The sequence below is a fragment of the Centrocercus urophasianus genome, unplaced genomic scaffold, assembly GCF_019232065.1.
Source record: "Centrocercus urophasianus isolate 14NV4802_14NV808 unplaced genomic scaffold, USGS_Curo_1.0 seq_16, whole genome shotgun sequence".
NCBI classification, from domain to species: Eukaryota; Metazoa; Chordata; class Aves; order Galliformes; family Phasianidae; genus Centrocercus; species Centrocercus urophasianus.
The window spans coordinates 27,217,373-27,238,649 of NW_024884711.1; the positions used below are offsets into that span (position 1 = coordinate 27,217,373).

The 21,277-nt window shown below is 41.1% G+C and overlaps 2 protein-coding genes across 4 annotated transcripts in view; one reads left to right on the forward strand and one right to left on the reverse strand.

Moving 5' to 3' along the window:
• Positions 1–56: 56 nt before the first annotated feature.
• On the forward strand, positions 57–7,600 carry SRI (sorcin). Its single transcript, XM_042817477.1, has 8 exons — positions 57–163; positions 1,024–1,107; positions 3,361–3,430; positions 4,100–4,143; positions 5,179–5,326; positions 5,467–5,580; positions 6,233–6,291; positions 6,910–7,600. Exons 1-8 carry the CDS (start codon positions 113–115, stop codon positions 6,934–6,936), a joined length of 597 nt encoding a protein of 198 aa, XP_042673411.1. The 5' UTR covers positions 57–112; the 3' UTR covers positions 6,937–7,600.
• A 1,615-nt stretch (positions 7,601–9,215) lies between these two features.
• Positions 9,216–21,277, reverse strand: part of ADAM22 (ADAM metallopeptidase domain 22) — a 115,247-nt gene continuing 103,185 nt past the window's right edge. For 2 of the 3 annotated variants that reach the window (XM_042817167.1, XM_042817168.1), the window contains exons 26-27: positions 16,561–16,684; positions 9,216–15,632 (exon numbers count right to left, since the gene is read on the reverse strand). In XM_042817167.1, coding sequence (XP_042673101.1) covers positions 15,612–15,632; positions 16,561–16,684 — 145 coding nt within the window. In that variant the 3' untranslated portion in view covers positions 9,216–15,611. The remainder of the gene's footprint in view (positions 15,633–16,560; positions 16,685–21,277) is intronic. The other variant, XR_006168538.1, reaches the window with a different exon arrangement.

The following is a 21,277-nucleotide window of genomic DNA, read 5'->3' on the forward strand; positions in this document are numbered from 1 at the left end:
CGGAGCCGGCGACCCGCCCCACGTTCCCGTTCTCAGACCCCCCCACCCCCAGGCGCGGCCGAGTGTTTGCGGCCAGGCGAGGCCGGGCGGGAGGGGCAGGTGCGAGCCGAAGATGGCGTTCCCCGGGCAGCCGGCGCCCGGCGGCGGTTACTATCAGGGCGGGGTGAGCGGGGCTGAGTCCGGGCGGCGGGCGGGATGAGGGGCGCGGAGCCGCGGGGGTCTCGGTGAGGGGCCGCGGGGCCGGTGCGGTGCGTAAGGCACGATCCCGGCCCCGCGGAGAAGGAAGGGGCCGCATCGGCGCGTGTCGGGGTGCAGAGGGGCTGAAATAGTACCAAAGAGTACGTCAGAGCGGGGTTGTGTGATAGCAGTGCTTTCAGGGTATGTACGAGGGCTGCTCCGAAACTAACGCCTCCTGTTTTATCGTGCTGGCCCGCGGCGTCAGAGGCGGATGTTGGTGGTTTGGCATAGATGCGGAACCTTCCCACCAGTGTTCCGTTACGTTTTGTTGCCGTGTGACAGATGGCAGCGGGGGGGCAAGACTGACAGAATGCCATCGGACATGAAGTGTGGACTGTAGCAAAGGCGTGGAACTGAATTCCTCCATGCGGGAAAAATGGCACCCACTGACATTCGCTGACTGGACGTTTGTGGAGATGAAACAGTGGGTGTGAGCGCAGTGAGGCAGTGGGTTGTGCATGTCAGTGGTGACAGCAACATCTGTTGGCACACACAGGCTGTGCAGCAGCACGCAGGCTCTTGTTCATCAGTGGTGAAAATACACAGTTAATGGCAGTGACTGTGTTGAAAAATAGTATTTTGTAGCTGAGAATTTGCTCTGTTGAAGAGTGTTATTGTGCTTTCTTTCTGTTGTAGTTTCCATGGAAACAAAGAGGAGGCATTACTTCCAGAGCGACCTCCATATATAAAAGCACAAGTTGATTCTTCAGTACAGATGTTATTATTTCGTATACCTATCTGAATCATTACTTTAAAATTAATACGTTTTCTTCTTGATTTCTAAAGTATGGAGCTGCTCCAGGAGGCCCAGCGTTCCCTGGACAGGCTCAGGATCCTCTGTACGGTTATTTTGCTACGGTAGCTGGACAGGTAAACTTACAAAGTGTTATTTACTTCTTATTTTGGGAGACAATCATTTCTACATTGTATTTTAGAAATGCCTGATTTTTGCAGCAGGGAGAGCTCCATGGTTTCAAGTTGTCGATAAATAGTTGACTGTTCTTACTTATCATATATGCTGAAATGCATCAGCACAGTCGAAGAGCTGGTTAGCATTATTCAATCTGCATAGTTAGTGTATAGCTATGTATCTGTACTGTTTGAGATACAGCTGTGCATATGAACAGCCTGTGTATAGTTCCTGTATATGTGATGATTGCATTTACTTGAAATGCCACAGCTGAATTGTGGCTCAGCCATTGGTTGGGAAATGCTGTTTTTGGAAAAGAAAGCCAGAAACAATGGGGACATCAGCTGTGAAGGTGCTGTTAGTAAAAGCAGGAAATGCCAGTAAAAAAGGTATCACTGTAGCTTAATAGAGTCATAACTGCAATGGCAGTCTCTACTTGAGCCAACATCTAGGTTTGTTGTAGGACTACCCTTTCATGAGCAAAGGGCATTCACAACTGTCTTCCCTTTGTAATTGTACATATATTTGTGGTTGTTCTGGAGATAAGGTTAGGAGCAAATCAGATTTATTGAGCCAGAAGTTCCGTCTATAACAAAGCTTTTTACTGCACACTTATGGAGTGTGTGGAAATGTAGAACTCTGCTCCTGGATCTCATACCCACAAGTACATGTAATGACAACATGGGGTTTAAATTCAGACGACTTGCTCATGTTTAAGTTATCAGATTAAGACTGTAATTTGGGTTATGGCTTTTTGTTCACATTGTTATTCTTTGCAATTAATAATGCTTCTTTCAGTCTATATGCTATTTCTCTAACACTACATGTGCAAATACATAGACCCTATATTTTTGTAGTAAAGGTGAACATTGGGTTAACTCAACTGTTATGTGTAAAGGCTCTCCAGTAAGACAGAGCCTGGGCTGAATGATAATTTCCCAGCTTGGGTGCTTCTGCGTTCATGTGCCACCAGATTGTGTGTCAGGAATCAGCATTAGAGCCTGTAACTGATGCTGGGAAAAATGAGTCAGGTCCTGGTGAAAAGAAGAAGAGAGAGGTATCAGCATGCAGAATGCAGCGCTATGGCAAGAGCTGGACTTCAGTACAGCACAGAACACTCCCAGACAGCTTAGGTGGGGCCTGGTTACTGAAGACTAGAAAGCCAGTGGGTACAATCAAGTTATTACCTCAAGTATTTATGTTAGTACTCTAAATACCCTTTATTTGTAGAAAGCATTCCGTATGGAAATAAATAGAGTAGCTTTTAAATTATTTTGACCTTAGAATCAGAAGAGTCTGTTCCAGGGACCAGTAGTTGTCCAGAAGCAAAAATTCTGTTAGGGAATCAGTGAAATCAAACATAAATTATCAGTTGTTTTCACAGCCTGCTACAAAAGTCTGCACAAAGCCACATATCACAGTTCTCCAGTAGTCCTTGCTATAGAACTTTTGTAGTGGTTTGCCACTCTGTTGTTTTTATGCCTAATATAGAATGGTGCCTGAGCTTTCTTGCAAACTACTTCAAGTAATTTACAACAGAACTGTTGTCTTGATTTGATGAATTGCCTTTGTTTATGGAAAGAAGTCAAATCCTTATTATTGCCTCCATAGGAACTAATAAATAATTTTTAATGTTTCCAAAGCCTCTGTGCCTTCTACAGTCTAGCTCTTTAAACTCTCCTTTGAAAGATAAAGGCCAGGTCCTTTCATGGTAATGTAAACACAATCAAAAGATCATGCTTTTTTGTCTTACTTTCTACTCTGAAGTTATCCAGATCTGGCTTTTGTTTCAGAATACACAAGGGCTTTAAGGATACTTACTTATTTTGAGGCAGTTTTGAGAAGAGGATGTATACGATCTGGGTTCCAGGTTTTCTACAGTAGCAGTGAAATCATAAATCTCTGAAATGAAAGAAATACCCATTGAACTTCGAGTAAAAGAAATACCCATTGAAACCTGCCAATCCTGTTCATTTTTTGGGAACGCTAAATGTGAAAGGCAGTGCATGTTGTAAAAGTATCCGCTAAAGAAACTTCATTAACAGGGGTCATTGATAGCATTTTGACTTACAGCAGAAATAGAGACAGGTAATCAGTTGTTTCACAGAAGGATTAATAAATCAATGCCTATGGAAAAGGGAGTGGGTACTGGGAGTAACCAACATGGGAGAGCGATTTAAAGCAATAGCTGATACATCTTCTGTTATCGAAAGGATGGACAAATAGATGCTGATGAGCTACAGAGATGTCTCACCCAGTCAGGGATTGCAGGAGCCTATAAACGTAAGTTAACAATTTAAACGGACAAAGCAACAATGCCAACGTGCACTAATTCTTATCCCATCTACTAGAGAGTGCTTGCAGTTGTGCTTTCTTCAGTTTCTTTTATTTGCATGGTGAAGAGGCTTTCTGTCCATATTGACTACTTTAAAATGTAAATTCTCTATTTAGTTCTGTGCACTTAGGGCTTCTCTTCAGCTGCCTTCGTTTTCTCCACTGCTGAGCTGTGCAGTTTTGGTTTGCAATGGAAGTTGAGCTTTGATACTGACCCAAACATTCTGTCCTGGGGCATAGCATTCCATTTACAAAATTGAGTGCAGGGAGTAAAGCACCTTGTTAAAATCATCTCTGTGCTAAAATACGAAGGACCACTTCGATTGAAACCCAAAACCTTTATGGATTGAGCTAAGAGCAAATTAATTTTATATAGAATTTAAAGTGTCTCCAGATTGTCTGCTGTCAGTGTTTCTAACAAGTAATGATTAAAAGCTCTTGCTTGGATTGAAACATGGTATTGCTTTGTACACTGGAAGAGCTCATTTATATTGTATACACTACTTTATCTTATAACAAGGAACTTAAAGATGAATAAAAGGAATAACAGGGAACTTAGATGAATAAAAACTGAAATTGTCAAAATAATAATTATTTTGCTTCTTATAATTTAAACAGCTTTCAACTTGGAGACTTGCAGACTCATGATCTCAATGCTGGACGTATCCTTTGTTATGGAGCATAAACATTTAGCATTATGTAAGCAAAGATAAGAGAGAACCTGAGATATGGGAAATGCTTTGCAGTTTGCATTCAGCCTTCACTTGATATTTGGATTTGTTGTGATTGGGGACTGCAACACTCTGTTCTTATGCATGTACGTTTTTACAATTCTAATAAATCATTATCAGAATGATTTATATAAATCAGAATTCTAATAAATTAGTCTGTCGGCAGTTTTGTAACAAGTGACATCCCTAAGACTAGGGGGCTGTTTATCCATTGAATGTATGAAGAGTCAGGTCTGACAGCCCAGAACAGAGCCTTGTGCAAATAGCTCATTGTACTTTTGAGACTGGACAGCATGGTAATGTCCTGATGAATTAAGCATCTGTCCTACACAGGCTGGATATCATCTAAGGGCCTCCTAAATCCTGTTCCTTGAATGAAGTTGTTACTCTAGTAACAGTAGAGTATATGGCATTCAGCAGTACAGCCTATGGAAGATGTAGATACACTGTGCAGGGTTGAAGTATTGGGAGTTTTGTAGTTTAAACTTAGTCTGTGATGTTCAAATGTTTTGTTGTTTAATAAGAAAGCAGGAATGAAACTGAGATGTCCAGTAACTTGGACAAACTGTGATACCAGCGATCTGATCATATTCTAATATTATTCCACCTTACTTTTTTGATTTGGCATCTAATTTTACTTCATGTATGCATTAGTAGGAATTTCACTGCAGCAGGTAGAGGAGGAGTTTGTTAAGTGAGTCACATTCATAAGGTGTAAGTGAGAAGTGTGGATAGTGAGTCCTCTGGCGTTTGGTTTTGGTTGGTGATGTTACCTCTGTCGGTGCTGAGATGTGCCTCAGTTAGTTTGCCAGCACAGAGGAAGTAATCACAAAATACCATTACGAGTGACCTTCAAAGAAAGAGTTTTCGTCTACAGATGATAAGAACACTGATTTCCATTTGATAGAGAGCTGTCTTTTTTTAATTTATGAAGTTAAGGAACGTTTTTCTTAGCTTTAAAATCAGAGGGATATGTCCGGCACACTGGGATTTAATGAGTTTAAGGAACTGTGGGCTGTGGTCAATGGCTGGAAGCAGCACTTTGTAAGTTTTGACAGCGATAGCAGTGGGACGGTGGATCGCCCAGAACTGGAGAAAGCCTTGACAACTATGGGTAAGCTGTGCAATTTCCTCACTGCTGGTGAGTTCCAGCATTCCCCCATAACTATTGTCTTACTATAGTAACTGATCCATAGTATTTCCAATAAAAATGTTCAGCCGTGTTAATGTACCTGTCTTTCTGTTGCCAAATAGGATTTAGATTGAGCCCGCAGGCAGTGTCTGCCATCACCAGGCGATACAGCACTCATGGAAAGATTACTTTTGACGATTACATCGCCTGCTGTGTGAAACTCAGAGCTCTCACTGGTATGTCAGATTATAGCCTTGTTACCATCATCTCTGTAATGTGTTTTTATTTAATAAAATCTAATTACTCAGGTTTCTCGTGTTCAACTTTTATGTAAGATAGTAAGTTTCTTGCAGTGGATTTTACAGGCAGAACCATAACAATTACAGATGATGATTACTGAAGTCAGTGTTGAAAAAATGGACTAATATAGGGTTTGTTCCAGAGACTGGTAATGTTGTGTTATCAAAACTGGGAAACTGTATTTATTAATGGAGCAGAAGGTGCTGTGGATGGCAAACATAAGATCAGTTAAGTCTTGAGTTGCTTTGTTCTTGAGTTCTCATTCTTGTGACTTCGGGATATTTTTTTTTCTTCCCTTTGCTTTACTCTGCTTTAATTTCTCATTTTGTTCAGTCTTGAACCTTGTGTTTTGCTTTATAGAATCAGAATCATAGAATCACAGGGTTGGAAAGAACCTACAAGATCATCTAGTCCAACTGTCCTCCTGTGACCCTTGCTACCACAAAAAATTGTAGTATGAGGATTAATACAAACGGTTGACTGTAAGAGTCAAGCTCTTGCAATAGACATGTAGCTAAAATACAGTCAAAGTACAAAAAAATTGAGTAGTTCTTACTTATCTTTTGTTTTGTTTTAATATTTTTGCAGAATGTTTTAGAAGAAGGGACGCATCTCAGCAGGGTTTTGTGAATTTCCAGTACGATGATGTAAGTTAACTTTAAAGAATCAGTTAAACTTATGGGATAAAACTGAGGGAAAACTTAAAACTGGAATCAAACATGAATAATTTCAGTTAGTGCCTCTTGCCTATGATAACAGTATTACCTGAGAGGAGTTTTGGGGCTTCGTTTCATTGCGCTCTGTTGGATTCAGCTAGGCAAAAGGGTTGGAACCGAGTATTCTATTACAAAGTTCGCACACATTTATGGAGATGTTTCCAAATTCATTAGGAGTTTCCTGTGGATTCCTTTACCAGTACAGTTCAAAAAGCTGTAACACTTGGTAACATCACTTGGACTTTGTTTCTTTGTTTTAAGGCTTGGTAGGCGTTTTTCCTGGGAAAGTCTGGGGGAGGTGGTGGCATGGACACAACAAATGGTACTCTGTTAGCCTTGCAAGTCTTGGCTTCCTGGCTGTTTGTCTCTATGCAAGATAATCAGAACAGTACATTCAAGTAGTTCTTTGTTGTTATTGTTGTAACTTTAATTGACTATTAGATAGTTTTCATATGTAATTACAAAGCTTTATTGCTTATGAACTGAGTTTGTTTACAGTAGGAGGGAAAAAAAAGCGTTTTCTAATATGTGATTTTTTTTTTTTTCCAGTTCATTCAGTGTGTAATGAGCATCTAAATCAAAAGGGAAAGTGTGGATCACAGTTATCATTCCAGTTCGTGCTTTGCTTTGCCAAATTATTCCATGACTCTGTGCCTCAATATTGGAAATTACGTACTTTCTGAAGGTATTGCTTGGCATACTTGTTCAGTTTTGATAATGAATATAAACTAATCATGCACTGTTATGTGTAACTTTCAACCTGTGACTATTAAAGATTTTTTATTTTCATGAACTTCTAAGACACAATGTGTAACAAAGATTACGGACATATTATGTTTTTCTGTGCTTATTTTTTTCCTATGATTCACTAAAAATTGTTTCCTGGTGAAAGCTACCACCCTCTGTCTTCAGCAGTATCATGTAGGTGGCATAAAAGAATATTCTTTTGTCTTTGGCAATGCAAGATATGTAAAAACCGAAAGAGGTAGCTTTGGAAGGATCATCTCTTGACTGTTAGATCATCAGTAAAATTTAAGGTGCTTGTTTTGGCAGCTGGGCATTTTTAAGATGAGATCAATGACACCATCCACTGAGTGTAAGACTGCCTCTTACAGCTCCTCTTAAACAGGAATAAAACACAGCAGAAAACTCTTCTGACTGTGTGCCTTTGTATAGGGGGTATTTGTTTCAGTAAGATTCTTGCTCTCTTTGTGTCACTGCATAAAACATTTTAAAACAAGTAAGTGTGTCGTGTCAGTTTATACATTACCTTTATCTATGAACTTTAAGTTGCCAGACTGCAGCGACGTGTCAGTTGGTGTTTTTCTGTCCTTCTCTTTAAACCCTATCCAGTACCTTCCTGTCTTTATATGTTAAGTAGCATATAGCGTAGCTGCTGGGGCAGAGCAGGCAGGGAGCTGGAAGCTGCTGAGTGCTTGGCTGCTGGCTTGTGTCAGGCCAGCACAGGCCTGGTATGTTCATGAAAAAAAACATTAGGCAATAATGAATAAAGCATTCTTGTAGATAAGTGTAACTTACTGATTAGTCTGAGACCCCAGAAGCTGTGTTATAGGTATGAAGTTATGCCATAAATCTTGAGAATTAATGATGAAATAATACCCGAGAGTAAAATTACATCTGCAAATAAAAGCTTGAAGAATGCATTTAGCTGAGCTGTACCATGCAAAAATGGTCCAGCTTACCCACTTACTGTGGAAACAAGGAATTTCTTTACTTTGAAAAGTACCAAGGTGGGTTATGTTTTTGTGGTTTATTTGTTGTTTTTGAGAGAAAGGTGGGAGGTGGTGTTATTTATATATTATACAGGAGAGGTGTAGGTTAGATCTTAAAAGGAAGTTTTTCACTCAGAGTGGTGAGGCACTGGAACAGGTTGCCCAAGGAGGCTGTGGATGCCCCATCCCTAGAGGCATTCAAGGCCAGGATGGATGTGGCTCTGGGCAGCCTGGTCTGGCAGTTGGTGACCCTGCACATAGCAGGGGGGTTGAAACTAGAGTAACATTGTGGTCCTTTTCAAACCAGGCCATTGATGATTCTGTGATGATACCATTTTTGTTTGGCTTCTTTTTTCCATGCTCTCTGGTGCAAGGAAAGAAGACCAAAACCAAGACCCCAAGTCGTCTTCCTCACTTGAACCAATCACCTACTGGGCTGCAAAGTACTGCAAGAAAATGGCAACCAACAGGGTTATCTTCATGGATCTTGTAAACACAAAACATACAAAACTGTGAAGCAAAGAGTTCAAGAACCAGGAACAAATTCTAGTTTACCAAAGAAAGCATTGCCTTCCATACGCACTTAAAAAAAATCCTGTGTTCACAGGGACTGGCAGAATACATCACTTTTTGCTTTTAAACATAAACAAAGATAATCATTAAGGTTACTAAGGAGTGAATACAGTGCTGTCATCTTTAAAAAGGAAAAAAAAAACCAACCTTTGAAAATTGTTTTCCCATTATGGTAGATTAATCTATAACTCAGAATTGAGGTTTTCTCTTTCCCAGAAGACAATGAAAGAATCTTTATATGATGCTATGTGGGATGATTATTCTTGATCTTCATACAAACAACTGGGAATAGTTTAAAATTGACGTATTTTTTCCAGCTTACTTTTAGACATGCACGCCTAAGGAACAGCAGGACAGTAAGACCAAGATTGGGAAGCTTGTAGGATTATTTTCAAACGTGTAACTTGAAAACCAGCATCTGCACTTTAGGCAACAGCCTTTTTTTTCTCCCCATACATTCAGCACATTTTTTTTCCAGAGATCTTTAAAACAGGATGTAAATGTGCTAAATACAATAATTTGAACAAGAAGGAAAATACACACGTGGTCTTTGTCATTGAAAGTCACTTTACTGATGTTACAATATGTTAGTAACATTGAAAACCACAGGCATTTGTATTAAATACTCTCATAGAAGTAGATATGTGATGCTGTTATTAAAAGTGAGCAGGAATTTAGAACCCCAAATGACAACGATCTTACTTTATAAAAAGCAACGTTTTGTTCAGCTACATGAAAGCCAGATTCATTCACTTCAACAGCCCAATGCCTGTAACGCTGATGACAGAAACATCACGCTCAAAGATGGAAGTTGTGAATTGCAGCGCTTCATTCTGGTGTTTATCAAAATCTTATGTTTCTATTACATCGGGTACAATTTTTAAAGGATTTTAACTAGCAAAGATGACAATATGATGTAAATTGGTTTTTTCTGCCAACCTCAGCCCAACCCCAACGGTGAAACAGTTCTTGCCTCCCCAAATATTTTACCTGTCAGGGCTAGCAGGACTGGAAAAATAGGTAGCTTTCTCTTACAGTGATGTCCAGGATTAACAGCACAAAATGAAGCAACTGGAAGACAGCACCCCAAAAGCTTTGCAGAAGGAAGTGGTCATGTTGTAAGGAGTGTTTTCTCCAGCAGATTAAAAATTCTGTAATGCTTTGCTACTCTGAAAAAAAATATTTTGCGTTTATGCAACAATAAAAATAAGTACTGTATTCTATATAAAACACTACCTATTGGAATATATCTTTACCCTTAAGAAGGGAAAAATCAGGTTATATATTCATAGTTCAAATATGTTCTGGGCTGTATTTCCAAGCATAAAATAGGCAGATTCTTTACACAGGCAGTGAGCAAGAATCCTTGTACCAATCACCAAAATAAGCCAGAATTTACTGTTATACAGAGCCTTACAATATTGTATGATTAGCTGCTAGCACCACTATACTTACAAGGTCAGTCAGGCCTATATACAGAATTTCTAATTTGACTGTAAAAATAGACTCTCCATGCTGAAATTAGAATATATAAGGTCTTAAGGCCCCGAGACTTTTTTATAACCAAAACTTGTTTTTTTCTTAGTTACAGGAGTAGAGAAACAGAAAAAATAGCTTGTTGCTTTGACATTCTATGCTCCAGTAATGAAAAATAGCATGACACCTAGACTTCTTCCTTCAGAAGGCTGCTCTGCATTTCATTATCTTCCTGCTGCGCTATTTTGCCATTACAGCCATTGCAGCCTGTGTAACCAACGTTTTCCAGGAGTTTAAATGTGCTTTAGCTGAAGTACTTTTTAAAAAGAACTAAAAACAGCAGACTCAGCAAGGTGAGCCAACTTAAAAGTCAGGTACAACATTTCTCGTGTTCTGAACATTGCTTTGATTACTTGCCTGAGATAACACATTTATGTTGATGGTTGTAGTGTGTTTCTAACCAGTTGCAGCAAACTGCTCTGGGATGACACGGTATCACCTGCTGGCTGGAAGAGTTAAATGTTTCCAAACCTTAAGTCTTACCAGCGTCCATACATGAGGCACCAGAAATACTTTTTGTAAGTTACCTTGGAAAATGTTTGGGTCAAAGGAATGTTTTAGTGTCTCTGGGAGAATCCTATCTGTGTTGCAACTATATCTGCACAGTCAGCTTCACTGTTTTCCGTTTTTCCTGCTGTGTCATAGCAGAACAGCTATGTGCACACGGGAACTTCACCCCACCATGCAGGCATGGGACAGCAAGCTGTACAAACGTGCAGTTTGCCCATATTTGTCTCCAGGAAGTCTGACAGAAGACAAATCCCATACTGCTGCTAAATGTCACGTGGTTTGGAAGCCATGCAAACAGTGGGTCATCAGCAGTCTGATGGATGATGCATTTGGAGCAAAAAAAACCCCTAACTTTGGAGACCAGAATGCTTAAGTTCTTAAAAAATGAGGTAAATCAACCTTACATTGTGGTTGATAAAATTGGCCCAAACAACAGTGATGATGCAGATATTCAGATAGCTTACAGGAAGAATTAGATAGCCTTGAGACTTGGAGCAAGAGAAATGGGAGACAGCACAACTTTTAGGTTACAGTGATCAAAGAGGCTTCTCCATCCAAAACACTAGAGGATGAGATGAAAACCTGGATGAAAACCATCAAATGGTTCTACCACTGCAAATGAGACACGAGGCTCTTTCACCCATACTGTAACATGAGCAAAAGCACTGGAAAGACTTTTCCTAGGATGCTGAGTGGAAGGACAGCTAACTTGCAGCTTTTTTATCGTAGCTAGCCAACACAAGAGGCTGCTAGTAGATTTGGGAGTGCTTTTCAGTAGGAGTGGAAAGGGAATGGAAGAAAAGAACGGAGGAGAACTTCTGTATGCTGAGTTTTACACTGGAATTTGGTAAGTTTGCTTACGACAGCTAGATATGGGATTTAATAACAGAGCAATTGCTAAGAGCCCATCTATTATCACTTAGGCTTATGGAGTCTCATAATTGTTTCACGTTATATCCTGTTGGCAAAATCTAACTTCATGTATTCTCTCATTCTAACAGATTTTTTAGCACATCGAGGATGTCCATGATACAATGACTGAAAAGTTGGTCTGAATTTGTAAATATGCATGCCTGTATTAATGTACAGACCTACTCTTAGCCCTGGTCTTGAAAACAATTGTTTCTATCGATGTTGACAAGACCACAAGGTCCATTTAAAACCAGCAAGTGATTTAGGTAAGAGTACAGTAGCTTGACACAATTTATTTATCTTTAATTCAGGCTATAGCCCAAAGGCCCATTTGTTCATTAGCATAATTAAAATTAACTAAGGAGTACATGAGCTTAGCTGGGTCAACATATCATTAATCAGGAAATAAACTCTTAAAACATTTGGAAGTCACTGTGTTCAAAGATGCATCTCACACTTCTTATCAGGTAACAAAATTATATGTAAATTTTCAGTCCCAACCATTACTGGTGAACTGCCTGAGTGCATTCACCAAATGGCAATAGCATGGATTAATGAAGTATTGCCTCAACAGAATTAGCAGGTAGATTTTTAGTTGTTAAATTTAAATTGCGGCATCAGTGTGCAGCCTTATTATTTGAATAGAGTCTGTATTTTTCAGTCTCCACCAGTTAGCGATATTAATTTTATTTTAAATTACACACAGTTCTTCTCCCACATGTCGAAATACAAGACTAGGATTAGTTTAACTCATCTTGCTGTTCATATGCTCACATGGATAGGTAATTATAATGTACCTGAGAAGAACTGAGAACCTCCCCACTTCAACATATCTGGATATTCAGCATAGCTGGCAAAAACAAGCCTGAGTCTGAAGGAGTCAAAATGACTGAGCTAACTTACTAACCATACAAGTACTCTATCTTAGACTACATGAGGGATTATGCAGCTATTTATATTGCTATTGACAGTGTAACCGATTACTGTGAGTAAAGATACTTGCTGTCATCTTCAAGGTTACTAATCTGACAGCTTTCCACACATTTTAAAAGTAGGAAAGCATAGAATGCAAGCAAACACCTTCCTCTTTGGCCTCCATTGGCATTAGAGGCTTTCAGAGCCATACGCGTTCAGGTTTTGTGCCTTGACAAAATCTCCAGGCTGCCAACTTACTGCATGATTTTCTGCAGAAGAATTCTGCAAAAAAATGAACGTTTTGTGATGGTCTCATTCTAGACAATCAAAGTGAAAGTCAATGTTTATTAAACTCAGAAGTCATAACTAGACTTCCAGTTACTACATATCTCCAAATGTGACACAACTGGATCATGATATGCTACGAATGTATTATACCAAAACACGTAAGAAGCAGTAAGTACACAGTATGTTGAAAATACAGTCAGGAGAGCCATTTGTTTTCAAAACAAGTTGCTATGAACATTACACAAACAGCCAATATGTTACATCCAGTTCTGTTTGCCAAATCTTGCTGCTTCTTGATAAGGCAGAATGGAAAAGGAAGAGTAAAGGGTGGTAAGTATGAAATACGCACAGAAATCTAACAGTGTTATTCAAAATCACATGCTAGTTTGTAACCAAACAAAATGTCGTAAAAGGCACGTGATGAACAGTCCAGTTTTTAGAGACAAAATACTGAGACAAAAGGGGAAAGCAGCTAAGAGGCAACAGAATAACAGAGGTGATCAGGTTAGCATAATTTCCTAATTGAGGTGAACTCCTTGAGGGTTCTCCTCAGTTTCCAGTGGAATCAATAACAGACTTCTATCGATTTCAGGTGATTATGGCTCAGGCCCCAACTTCATGAGCTATGCATTATCAACTACTTTTCATCCAGTTACCTACACTCAAAGGAAGTCTTTGCAAAAAATATTCTTCTGTGCTGATAGCTATTCACTCTTCACAAAAGTGCAGAATCTTTTCCTAAAGCAATTACTAGTGGCTGGCTCATTCAACACATTCTGTCTTGTACTTTGTACTCACTCATATTTGCCTTTTTATAAAATACTTACCAGAACCTGTTGACTGTGAAGGAAATCACTGGAACGAACTCCAAGGTCAACATTTTGTTACAATCCAACACACAGCCTAATCATAAAATATAGTGCTTCTAAAAATCTTATATATTTTATACTTGCTGACATCTTAAAACATTTCTTAAGTTAATCTTACATATATCCAACTTTATTCACTTACTTAAAAGTTAAAAAAATATATTAAGAGGCTGAAAGTGTTGGCTTTGCTTCTTAAAGGAAATGCATGAAAGAGGTAGAAGACTCAGAAACACTGTGGATGCTCCCGTCAGGATAATATCTAATTGGTAATTCGGCTGTTGGCAAGGTATTCAATTGCACCATACAGAATCGGGTGTGTTGTTCTGTAATGGCACTGCTAGAAGCTAGGAATTTGTCATTTTTGGAGAGCTGGAGAATTATAGATTGATTTAACATGGTCCAGTTTTCTTACTGAGTGGAAATGTCCACCTTTGTAGTACAACAGACACCCTTTAGAAGTCTCAGTATTCGAAAGCTAACTATCCATTGATTTGGGAGATCAACATCTCCACGGTAAAAGTGTTGGGATTTTTTTCCATTTTTTCTGGCTAAACTCACTTGTACTCAGTTTATGGCCACCCAAACGTTTCAAGGGGACATCAGAGGCAGCAAGCAGAGCAGTCGAGCACATGGTAAAGGAAACTCCACAAACAAATGAAAAGACGACAATGACACTGGCCACTTGCCCAGCATTGGTATTATCTAGTGCAGTGAAATTGTTAGGTTTCTCCTAAGTTACAGTCTCATCCAAAAGAGCATCTGAAGTGCTCTATCAGAAATACACAGCAAGCCTTGCCAGAGGACTTCACATCACCACATCCTGAATTGAGCATTAGAAGTTATTCCCAGATTTCCAGGAAGTTTGTACTGCATTTTACTTCGAGGCTCTGTCTCTGTTGTCTACAGGATCGTTCCTGATCGCCCCAGTGTCGGGTTGGGTCATCTCACTCAACAGCGCTTTTTGGCTGCTTCCCCTTATGATGATTTAAGACAAAGTGCCACCGTACTGGTTCCTGCATTCCACCATACAATTGAGATTGTCGGCTACTTAGAAGATAGTACAGATTTTGGTCAAAAACCAGTTTCTGTGACGTGGTTTTACAGTACTGTACTTTCTGTATTTCCAAAGTTGTCTGCTCATGTATTAGAAAATTTGAAGTGTGATGATGTTAGTCATGTTTCTTTAGGCATTTGGCAAAATACACTTATGTATAATAGCTATTTTTGACATTATCAAATGTTTACATATATACAATCTGTATACTGAGATTATAAACATGTAAGGTTAAAAAAAAAAAAAAAAAAGATATAATCCTTGTTTGTTTGATGTTTAGGTTCAAAGAGTTGCCTTTCAAAGCTTGAAATCCTGTAAAAAAAATCCTATATTTCTTACTCCTGCATGCTGATTTCTACTACAGTATGTTGTTTATCCCTTACATGTGGAAAGTAAAGAACACAAGGTTCATGCACACAGCGTACAAGTTTACATCGGCCAGCTTCTCCTGAGTGCGCATTCCCAAGGCCGGTCAGCATGACCTGGAGCTGCACTAAGCCAAGGGAAAAACCCAACCCTCTCCCAGGCAGGATGTGGGGTGAGCATGTCTGGTACCGTGCGGAACAGCCTCTTCACATCCATCTAATGGTCCCCTGCTAGTTGGGATGGTTTGGGTTGTTCTTTACAGCAAGTCTGTAAAATTCTGCTTGATCAAAAAACAAAAACAGAAGGAAAAAAAAAGAAAAAAGAGACTGCTTTTTCCCTTCCAGATGAGAGGAGGTTCTCACTGTGATCACGGGCATCTGTGTTGATCTTTTGAATTGTCTGAAGAGCAGATGAATGTGCAACGACTCAGTGGTGCTGAGTTTGTATAGAATTTAAAGTAAAAAGTTCTTGCGTCATCCCAGGAAAACGGTGCAGCTAAATGGAAGTCTCCCATAGCTGGAGAGGCAAAAAAAGGGACACAAACACACGTTATACGCAAAGACACACAGCCTGCTACCCAAGCAGTGTGATTGGCAAGGCAGCCCCAAAGACTGGAAGGCCCCCGCACTGCCTGCCTGGAGCTGCCCATTGGCCCAGGCAATAGGCTCATTCCATGTATTGGGTACGTTCACACACATGCCAAGCAGGCCTGGAGCTCCCCATTGAGCATCACCGTGCTGCCCCAGGCCACTCCCTGCCCAGCACAGGGCATAGGCAGAGCCTGCAGCACCCATCTGCAGCGTTCCACTCAGTTGTTTCTCAAATAAAAGGACTGAGAGCAGTGGTGGGAATCGCATCACAAGCTATCGCACACCTGAAGTAAATTTTAGAGGAGTCGTGCTCGTTCAAATATCCACTGTTTGGGCTGACTGAGAATTTGCACTGCCTCCTGGTAGCCCCTGGAAATCTCATTCCAGAAGTTTCAGCCCACCTTGAGGAGCCATTCCAGGTCTACCAGGGCCTGATGCATGCCCCTTGCATCCTGCTCAGCTGCAGCTTATTCACCTTTCCAACATGCTGGAAGGAAGCCATCCCCCAGCCCAGATGAGCATCTCTGGCTGTTTCAGACCCCTGGAAGGCCAAGGAGAGGAGCCAGACTGCTCTTCTCAGCCCAGAGGCTGCCCCAGGCAAGCTTTCAGCTTGAAACAGAAGTACTGAAATCTGGGCTTGAGGTGTGAACGCCACCTAAATAAGTGTCTATAAACACAAGCTCCAGGACTGCTCTAATCTGTGCCAGAGGCTCAGCTTTCAGCAGCTGCTTGAGCTACAGATCTGAGGAAACATCAGCTCTGCTCTGTTTCTCAAAGATCTGTCTCACTTCTCTTTTGCAGAGCTACCAGTAAATTACACCAGCAACAAAAATGCAGTGAAGAGGGACACATACCCTGGCACTTTGCCTGTTTGCTTTCTTCTCCTCATCAGGAAGCGGAGGCATTGGGTAAGGGTATTTTCTGCTGGAAGCAATAGATCCAGTGGACGAAGATGGGGACTTTGCAGGAGACAGTGTCCTGAGATGTTGAAACACAAAATAAATGTCATGGCTTCAGGTCCCAGCACTGCAACAGCAACTGCCATTACTCTGAGGCTTGGTTCAGAGCCAAATATGTTGTCTATTATTAGTTTGATATTGGGGGGACAAAGTTCTTTGATCAGTAGTCTAATGATTTCATGACTATAAACAAAGGTATTTATAGCTCTCAGGAACACTGGAGGAAAAAACAAGATATCCTACTTATTAGAATTGTATTGCATATAAAAAAATGACTTTAAACTGATTTACATGCTAATGTAATTAATCATTTTAAAATTAACAGAACTAGAAGACATAGTGTTATGAACCCTAAAGTGAAGCAGTCATAGTATAAATACAAACTGAACAATGTTTTCTGCAGTGGATGACTAAATGGCAATTATCAGATATTAAGCTTATCTTGTACACCTCCTATATTGATACAAACATAGCAAATGAATCTATTATCTTACAACAATGCATTAATTTACACATACGCATGCACTTGGAGGCCAAACTGTTAGTTGTGAAGGAACAAAGGCATATACAAAGTGCTAATAACAAATTACTGGACATGCAAGCATCATACAGTGCATATTGTTCCAGCCAAAGAAAGAGTCTGATGAGAATATACAAAAATGGACTGATTAGTCAATGGCAATCAGCATTTCTGTACAAGGTGAGTAGAGTAAGCAAGAGCAAGGAAATGTTTGAATCACATGAAAGGCATTCTTTTCAAGTCAATAAGGCAGCAGCACATTATTGACTGAAATTTTATACCCAAGAAAGAACTCTAATGCTTCTGATTTGAGAATCTGCACTTTTCCCACTTGAGAGGTTCCTATTAGGCTCAAAATCTGGGCAGAATAAAAGGGGAAAAAAACAACAACAACAACCAGAGCTCGAATAAAATGAGAGCCCCCCCCCCTTAGCTTTTTGCTCTGTTCTGCAGACTGAGGGCATTTTTCTAAAGAGGCCTCCCATGAGTGCAGGCACATCTCCCAGAGCCTCCCTGAGCACTGCTGCCTGCTATTTCCTGTGTGCCCCTGAAATGGAAGCACTCCCTCAGTCCCCTCAAACAGACTTCCAATCCCCACACACATAGCAGGGGCTGAGCACCTTTAGGCCCCGGTGGTGAGCATCACTACCAACACCATGGATAGCAAGGAGCCCCAGGGAGCAGCCCTGGCCGACAGCTGAAGGCCCTGCTTCTGGGATCTGTACGATCAGGTCCTTCTGACTAGAGAGGGCTATAGACAAGCCAGAGGATCTTTTGTGTTTGGAACTGTCTTGTACCTTTAAATAATTCTTCCTTTGATTTAGACTACCACATCATTTCCTTGTGTCTGTAACTCCCTACAACAGCACATTCTCTTGTCTATCATACAAATAACGATTGATGCCATGGGCAACGAGGTGTCAATGGAAGTTACATGGTGACAGCTCTCCAGTCTGGCTCATGATGCTCTAATGCCTCACGCCATAGCCTCTGAACAGCAGTTAGCAATTTGGAGTCAGTACAATTATTCAAATATTGAAAAGCAGGTCCTTAACACATGCACTTTGATCACCCATTAAGATGAACTGGACATTTTCAGGAAAAAAAATTCAATAACTATTGCTGTGTAAAACAGGAAATTCATCTGTCCAGCACCACAAATCTGGGCACCAAACTGCAAAGCAACAGAACAGATTATTTTCAAAGAAATCCAGGGAAAGGTTCTCAGTGGTAACCTGCCCAGTGCTCTGCTGCTCACTGACCTACAAGTTCTCCATCTGTGCCAAATCTGGACAGAAAAAGATCGCTAAAAATAATATTAATGGATATAAATTCAAAAAAAATAAGGAGAGAAGGAAGGTGCAAAGACAAGGCAAGTAGATTCCACAGATTATTAGAGATCTCTTCATTTGTGGATTTTGCCTAACAGCTTCAGCAGGATTTAAAATCTTGATGGGTAAAGTTCTAATGATGTACCTGGAGATTAGAAGCAAAGAACCAAGCATGTTAGCTCTCGCTTGGTAATTCCTATGAGAAAGCTGTTTATCTGTGCAGACACCATCACTGTCTCTTGCATTCCCATAGGCTCTTCCTATGGGTAATTTTGGCATCACAAGAGTAGGCTGTGGCAACAAGGAAAGTCACAGCCAATTGACCCCTACATTAACACCAATAGGTGACCCTGGAAGGAGCAACTTCGTCCCAGGAATGGGGCACTTGGAATCTTTCCCTGCAGAGCAGGTCTTCTGAGTGAGACCCCCAGCAGCCTGTAATTTAGACTGTAACTCCAAACCCGAGCAGCAAATTCTAGCCTTGATTTCTTAGAAAAGAGAAGGAAATTGGAATGAGAATCAGTTTGTAGAAGCCGACAAATCACCTGTGATAGACCTATGATTAGCTAACCAGATACCAGCTGCCTGATTCTCACTGAACACAAGGTGTGCAGAGCTACTGGGAAAGAGTCCACAAGCAAGCACCTGCAGAGAGTCCAGCTGGATTCATACTGCTGGAGTCACTGTGTGAGCCAGAGGAGAGCCATCAAGATGTTAAGAAACCTGGAGCACCTCTCCTATGATGACAGGCTGAGGGTGCTGGGTTCAGACTGGAGAAGGCTCTGTGAAGACCTCACTGCAGCCTTCCAGTACTTAAAGTGCTCCATCTCTGGAAGCATTCAAGGCCGGGTTGGATGGGGCCGGGGCAGCCTGAGCTGGTGGAGGGCAGCCCTGCCCACAGCAGGAGGTTGGGACTGGGTGGGCTGTAAGGTCCCTTCCAACCCAAGCCATTCTGCAATTCTACAGTTCACCCAATGTGTGCTACATACAGCTTTCCACTGCAGTCAGCAGAGGCCTCCCAGGTGACCACCTTAAACTGGCAGCTTTTAGAGCAATATGCCAGTGGTGAGAGAGAAGAATTCTCCTTCTTGATGCAGTAGTGGAATTTTATCCTATGCTGTAGGGAACTAATATTTTAAAGATTAGGAGGAAAAAGAACAAATTGCCCAAAATGGAAGTGCTTTCAAAAATTATCTGAAACACCTTGCAAACATGATGCTGCCATTTTAGAAGGTTTGGAAGCTCCAATGTAGCTGCCTCCATTTCTTCCTCTCAGCCCCACTCCATGCTGCCCGCTCACCTACAGTCTGCACATGTAATCAATGTGCACGTCACTGCTTGCCTGCATGTGCAATGCGTGCATCCTCCTCGGAAACTTTTCAGGACAAACACATCAAGAATGCAGTTGCACACTTAAAGAAACAACTTTGCCTTCTCCACATAGGCTCTTGACACTTGTTTCTGCTATAGTTAGGTGCTGGGTTTTGTCATCTTTTGTCTCATCTATGGAGACTGTGAGTACACATCAGTAGTCATCAAATGCGTGCCCACAGATCTGAGGATGTGTGATCCTGTGTGACAAATGCAGTTCGGGTTCCTTGATCACCCTTCAGGTTCTGCCCTGCCATTGTGTATGTGCTGTGTATCCCAGATTTATACGTACTTTAAATGAGAAAGAGCCAGAAATGACCTTTCTCATTTATGGGGTGGAAGAAACAGCATTCAGGGACACTTGAGAGTAATGCTAGGGTTAAAGGAAGGTAAGACTTGATGGTTTTGGTCAAGGGAGGGGTCCATTCAGCTTTCATTGGGTTTTCAGTTCTCTTGCTATCACATCCATTAGCTTTCATGCCAAATGCTGCTTCCAGCTGACCCTATACAAGAAACTATGAAAGCAGCCCAACCTCCAACAGAGTTCTAGAGGTTTCACCACCAACCCTGAATGAAGCCATGCACCTAACACATTGTAAGGACTTCATTTCTGACCAGGAAGCAAGATGCCACTACAGTGTGTCAGTCTTCCTGTTGTACAAGCTGAAACTCACCGTGTGGGGAGATTGCTGGGGTCCAGAAGACGCTATGGAGCTGCAGGATGCCTGCACATGCTCCTTGGCAGACAGACATCTGCCTGCTCTGCCTTCGCTTATCCTAAATGGGGGAAATCCTGGCACTGTACGCTGTCCCCTGGTCATACAACTAGATGTCTTGTAACCTACAAGCGTCATTTCAGCCAAACTCAAAGCAGTGGCCCTGACAGATCTGAACTGTTGATGAGCTGTGTTTCATAGTCTAAAATAACTTAATGAAATTCACTTAAAAGTCAGCTCAGTGAAAACACTTCAAACTTGAATACATCAGCCTGACCTGACATCTGCTTACACAGGGCAGCTCTGTGTAGAATGTTAGCAACATAAATTAGCCTATGTTAGGAAGTTGCAGTCTCCTAAAACCACTGATGTGGTGAAGCATTTCAGCATTTTAATGCAGTTCCTTCTGGGAAACAGCCACATGTCAGGCTTCTTCAATGAAAGAAGCACACTAAGGGGTAAGGAGAGGCTCAGCCCTGGGGTGGCTGCAGGAGAGATGGAGGCTTTGCCTAGAGCCCTCATCCCAAGCACTGCTCAGCTGTGCTCTCAAAGTTAGCATTCACATGCTTTAATGGACTCTTCTGCCTAATTACTGAAATGAAATCCTAAGAGAAAGGGTCTCTGACCAACAGCAGAGCAGCAAGGCTCTGCTCCAGCTGCATGTCCCATTGCCA

Bases quoted from the DNA above. Each gene is read 5' to 3' on its own strand.
- SRI (XM_042817477.1), top strand. From the start codon at position 113: ATGGCGTTCCCCGGGCAGCCGGCGCCCGGCGGCGGTTACTATCAGGGC. The intron at 164-1,023 runs GTGAGCGGGGCT...TGATTTCTAAAG, and splicing joins GCGGTTACTATCAGGGCGGG to TATGGAGCTGCTCCAGGAGG. The intron at 5,581-6,232 runs GTATGTCAGATT...ATATTTTTGCAG, and splicing joins GAAACTCAGAGCTCTCACTG to AATGTTTTAGAAGAAGGGAC.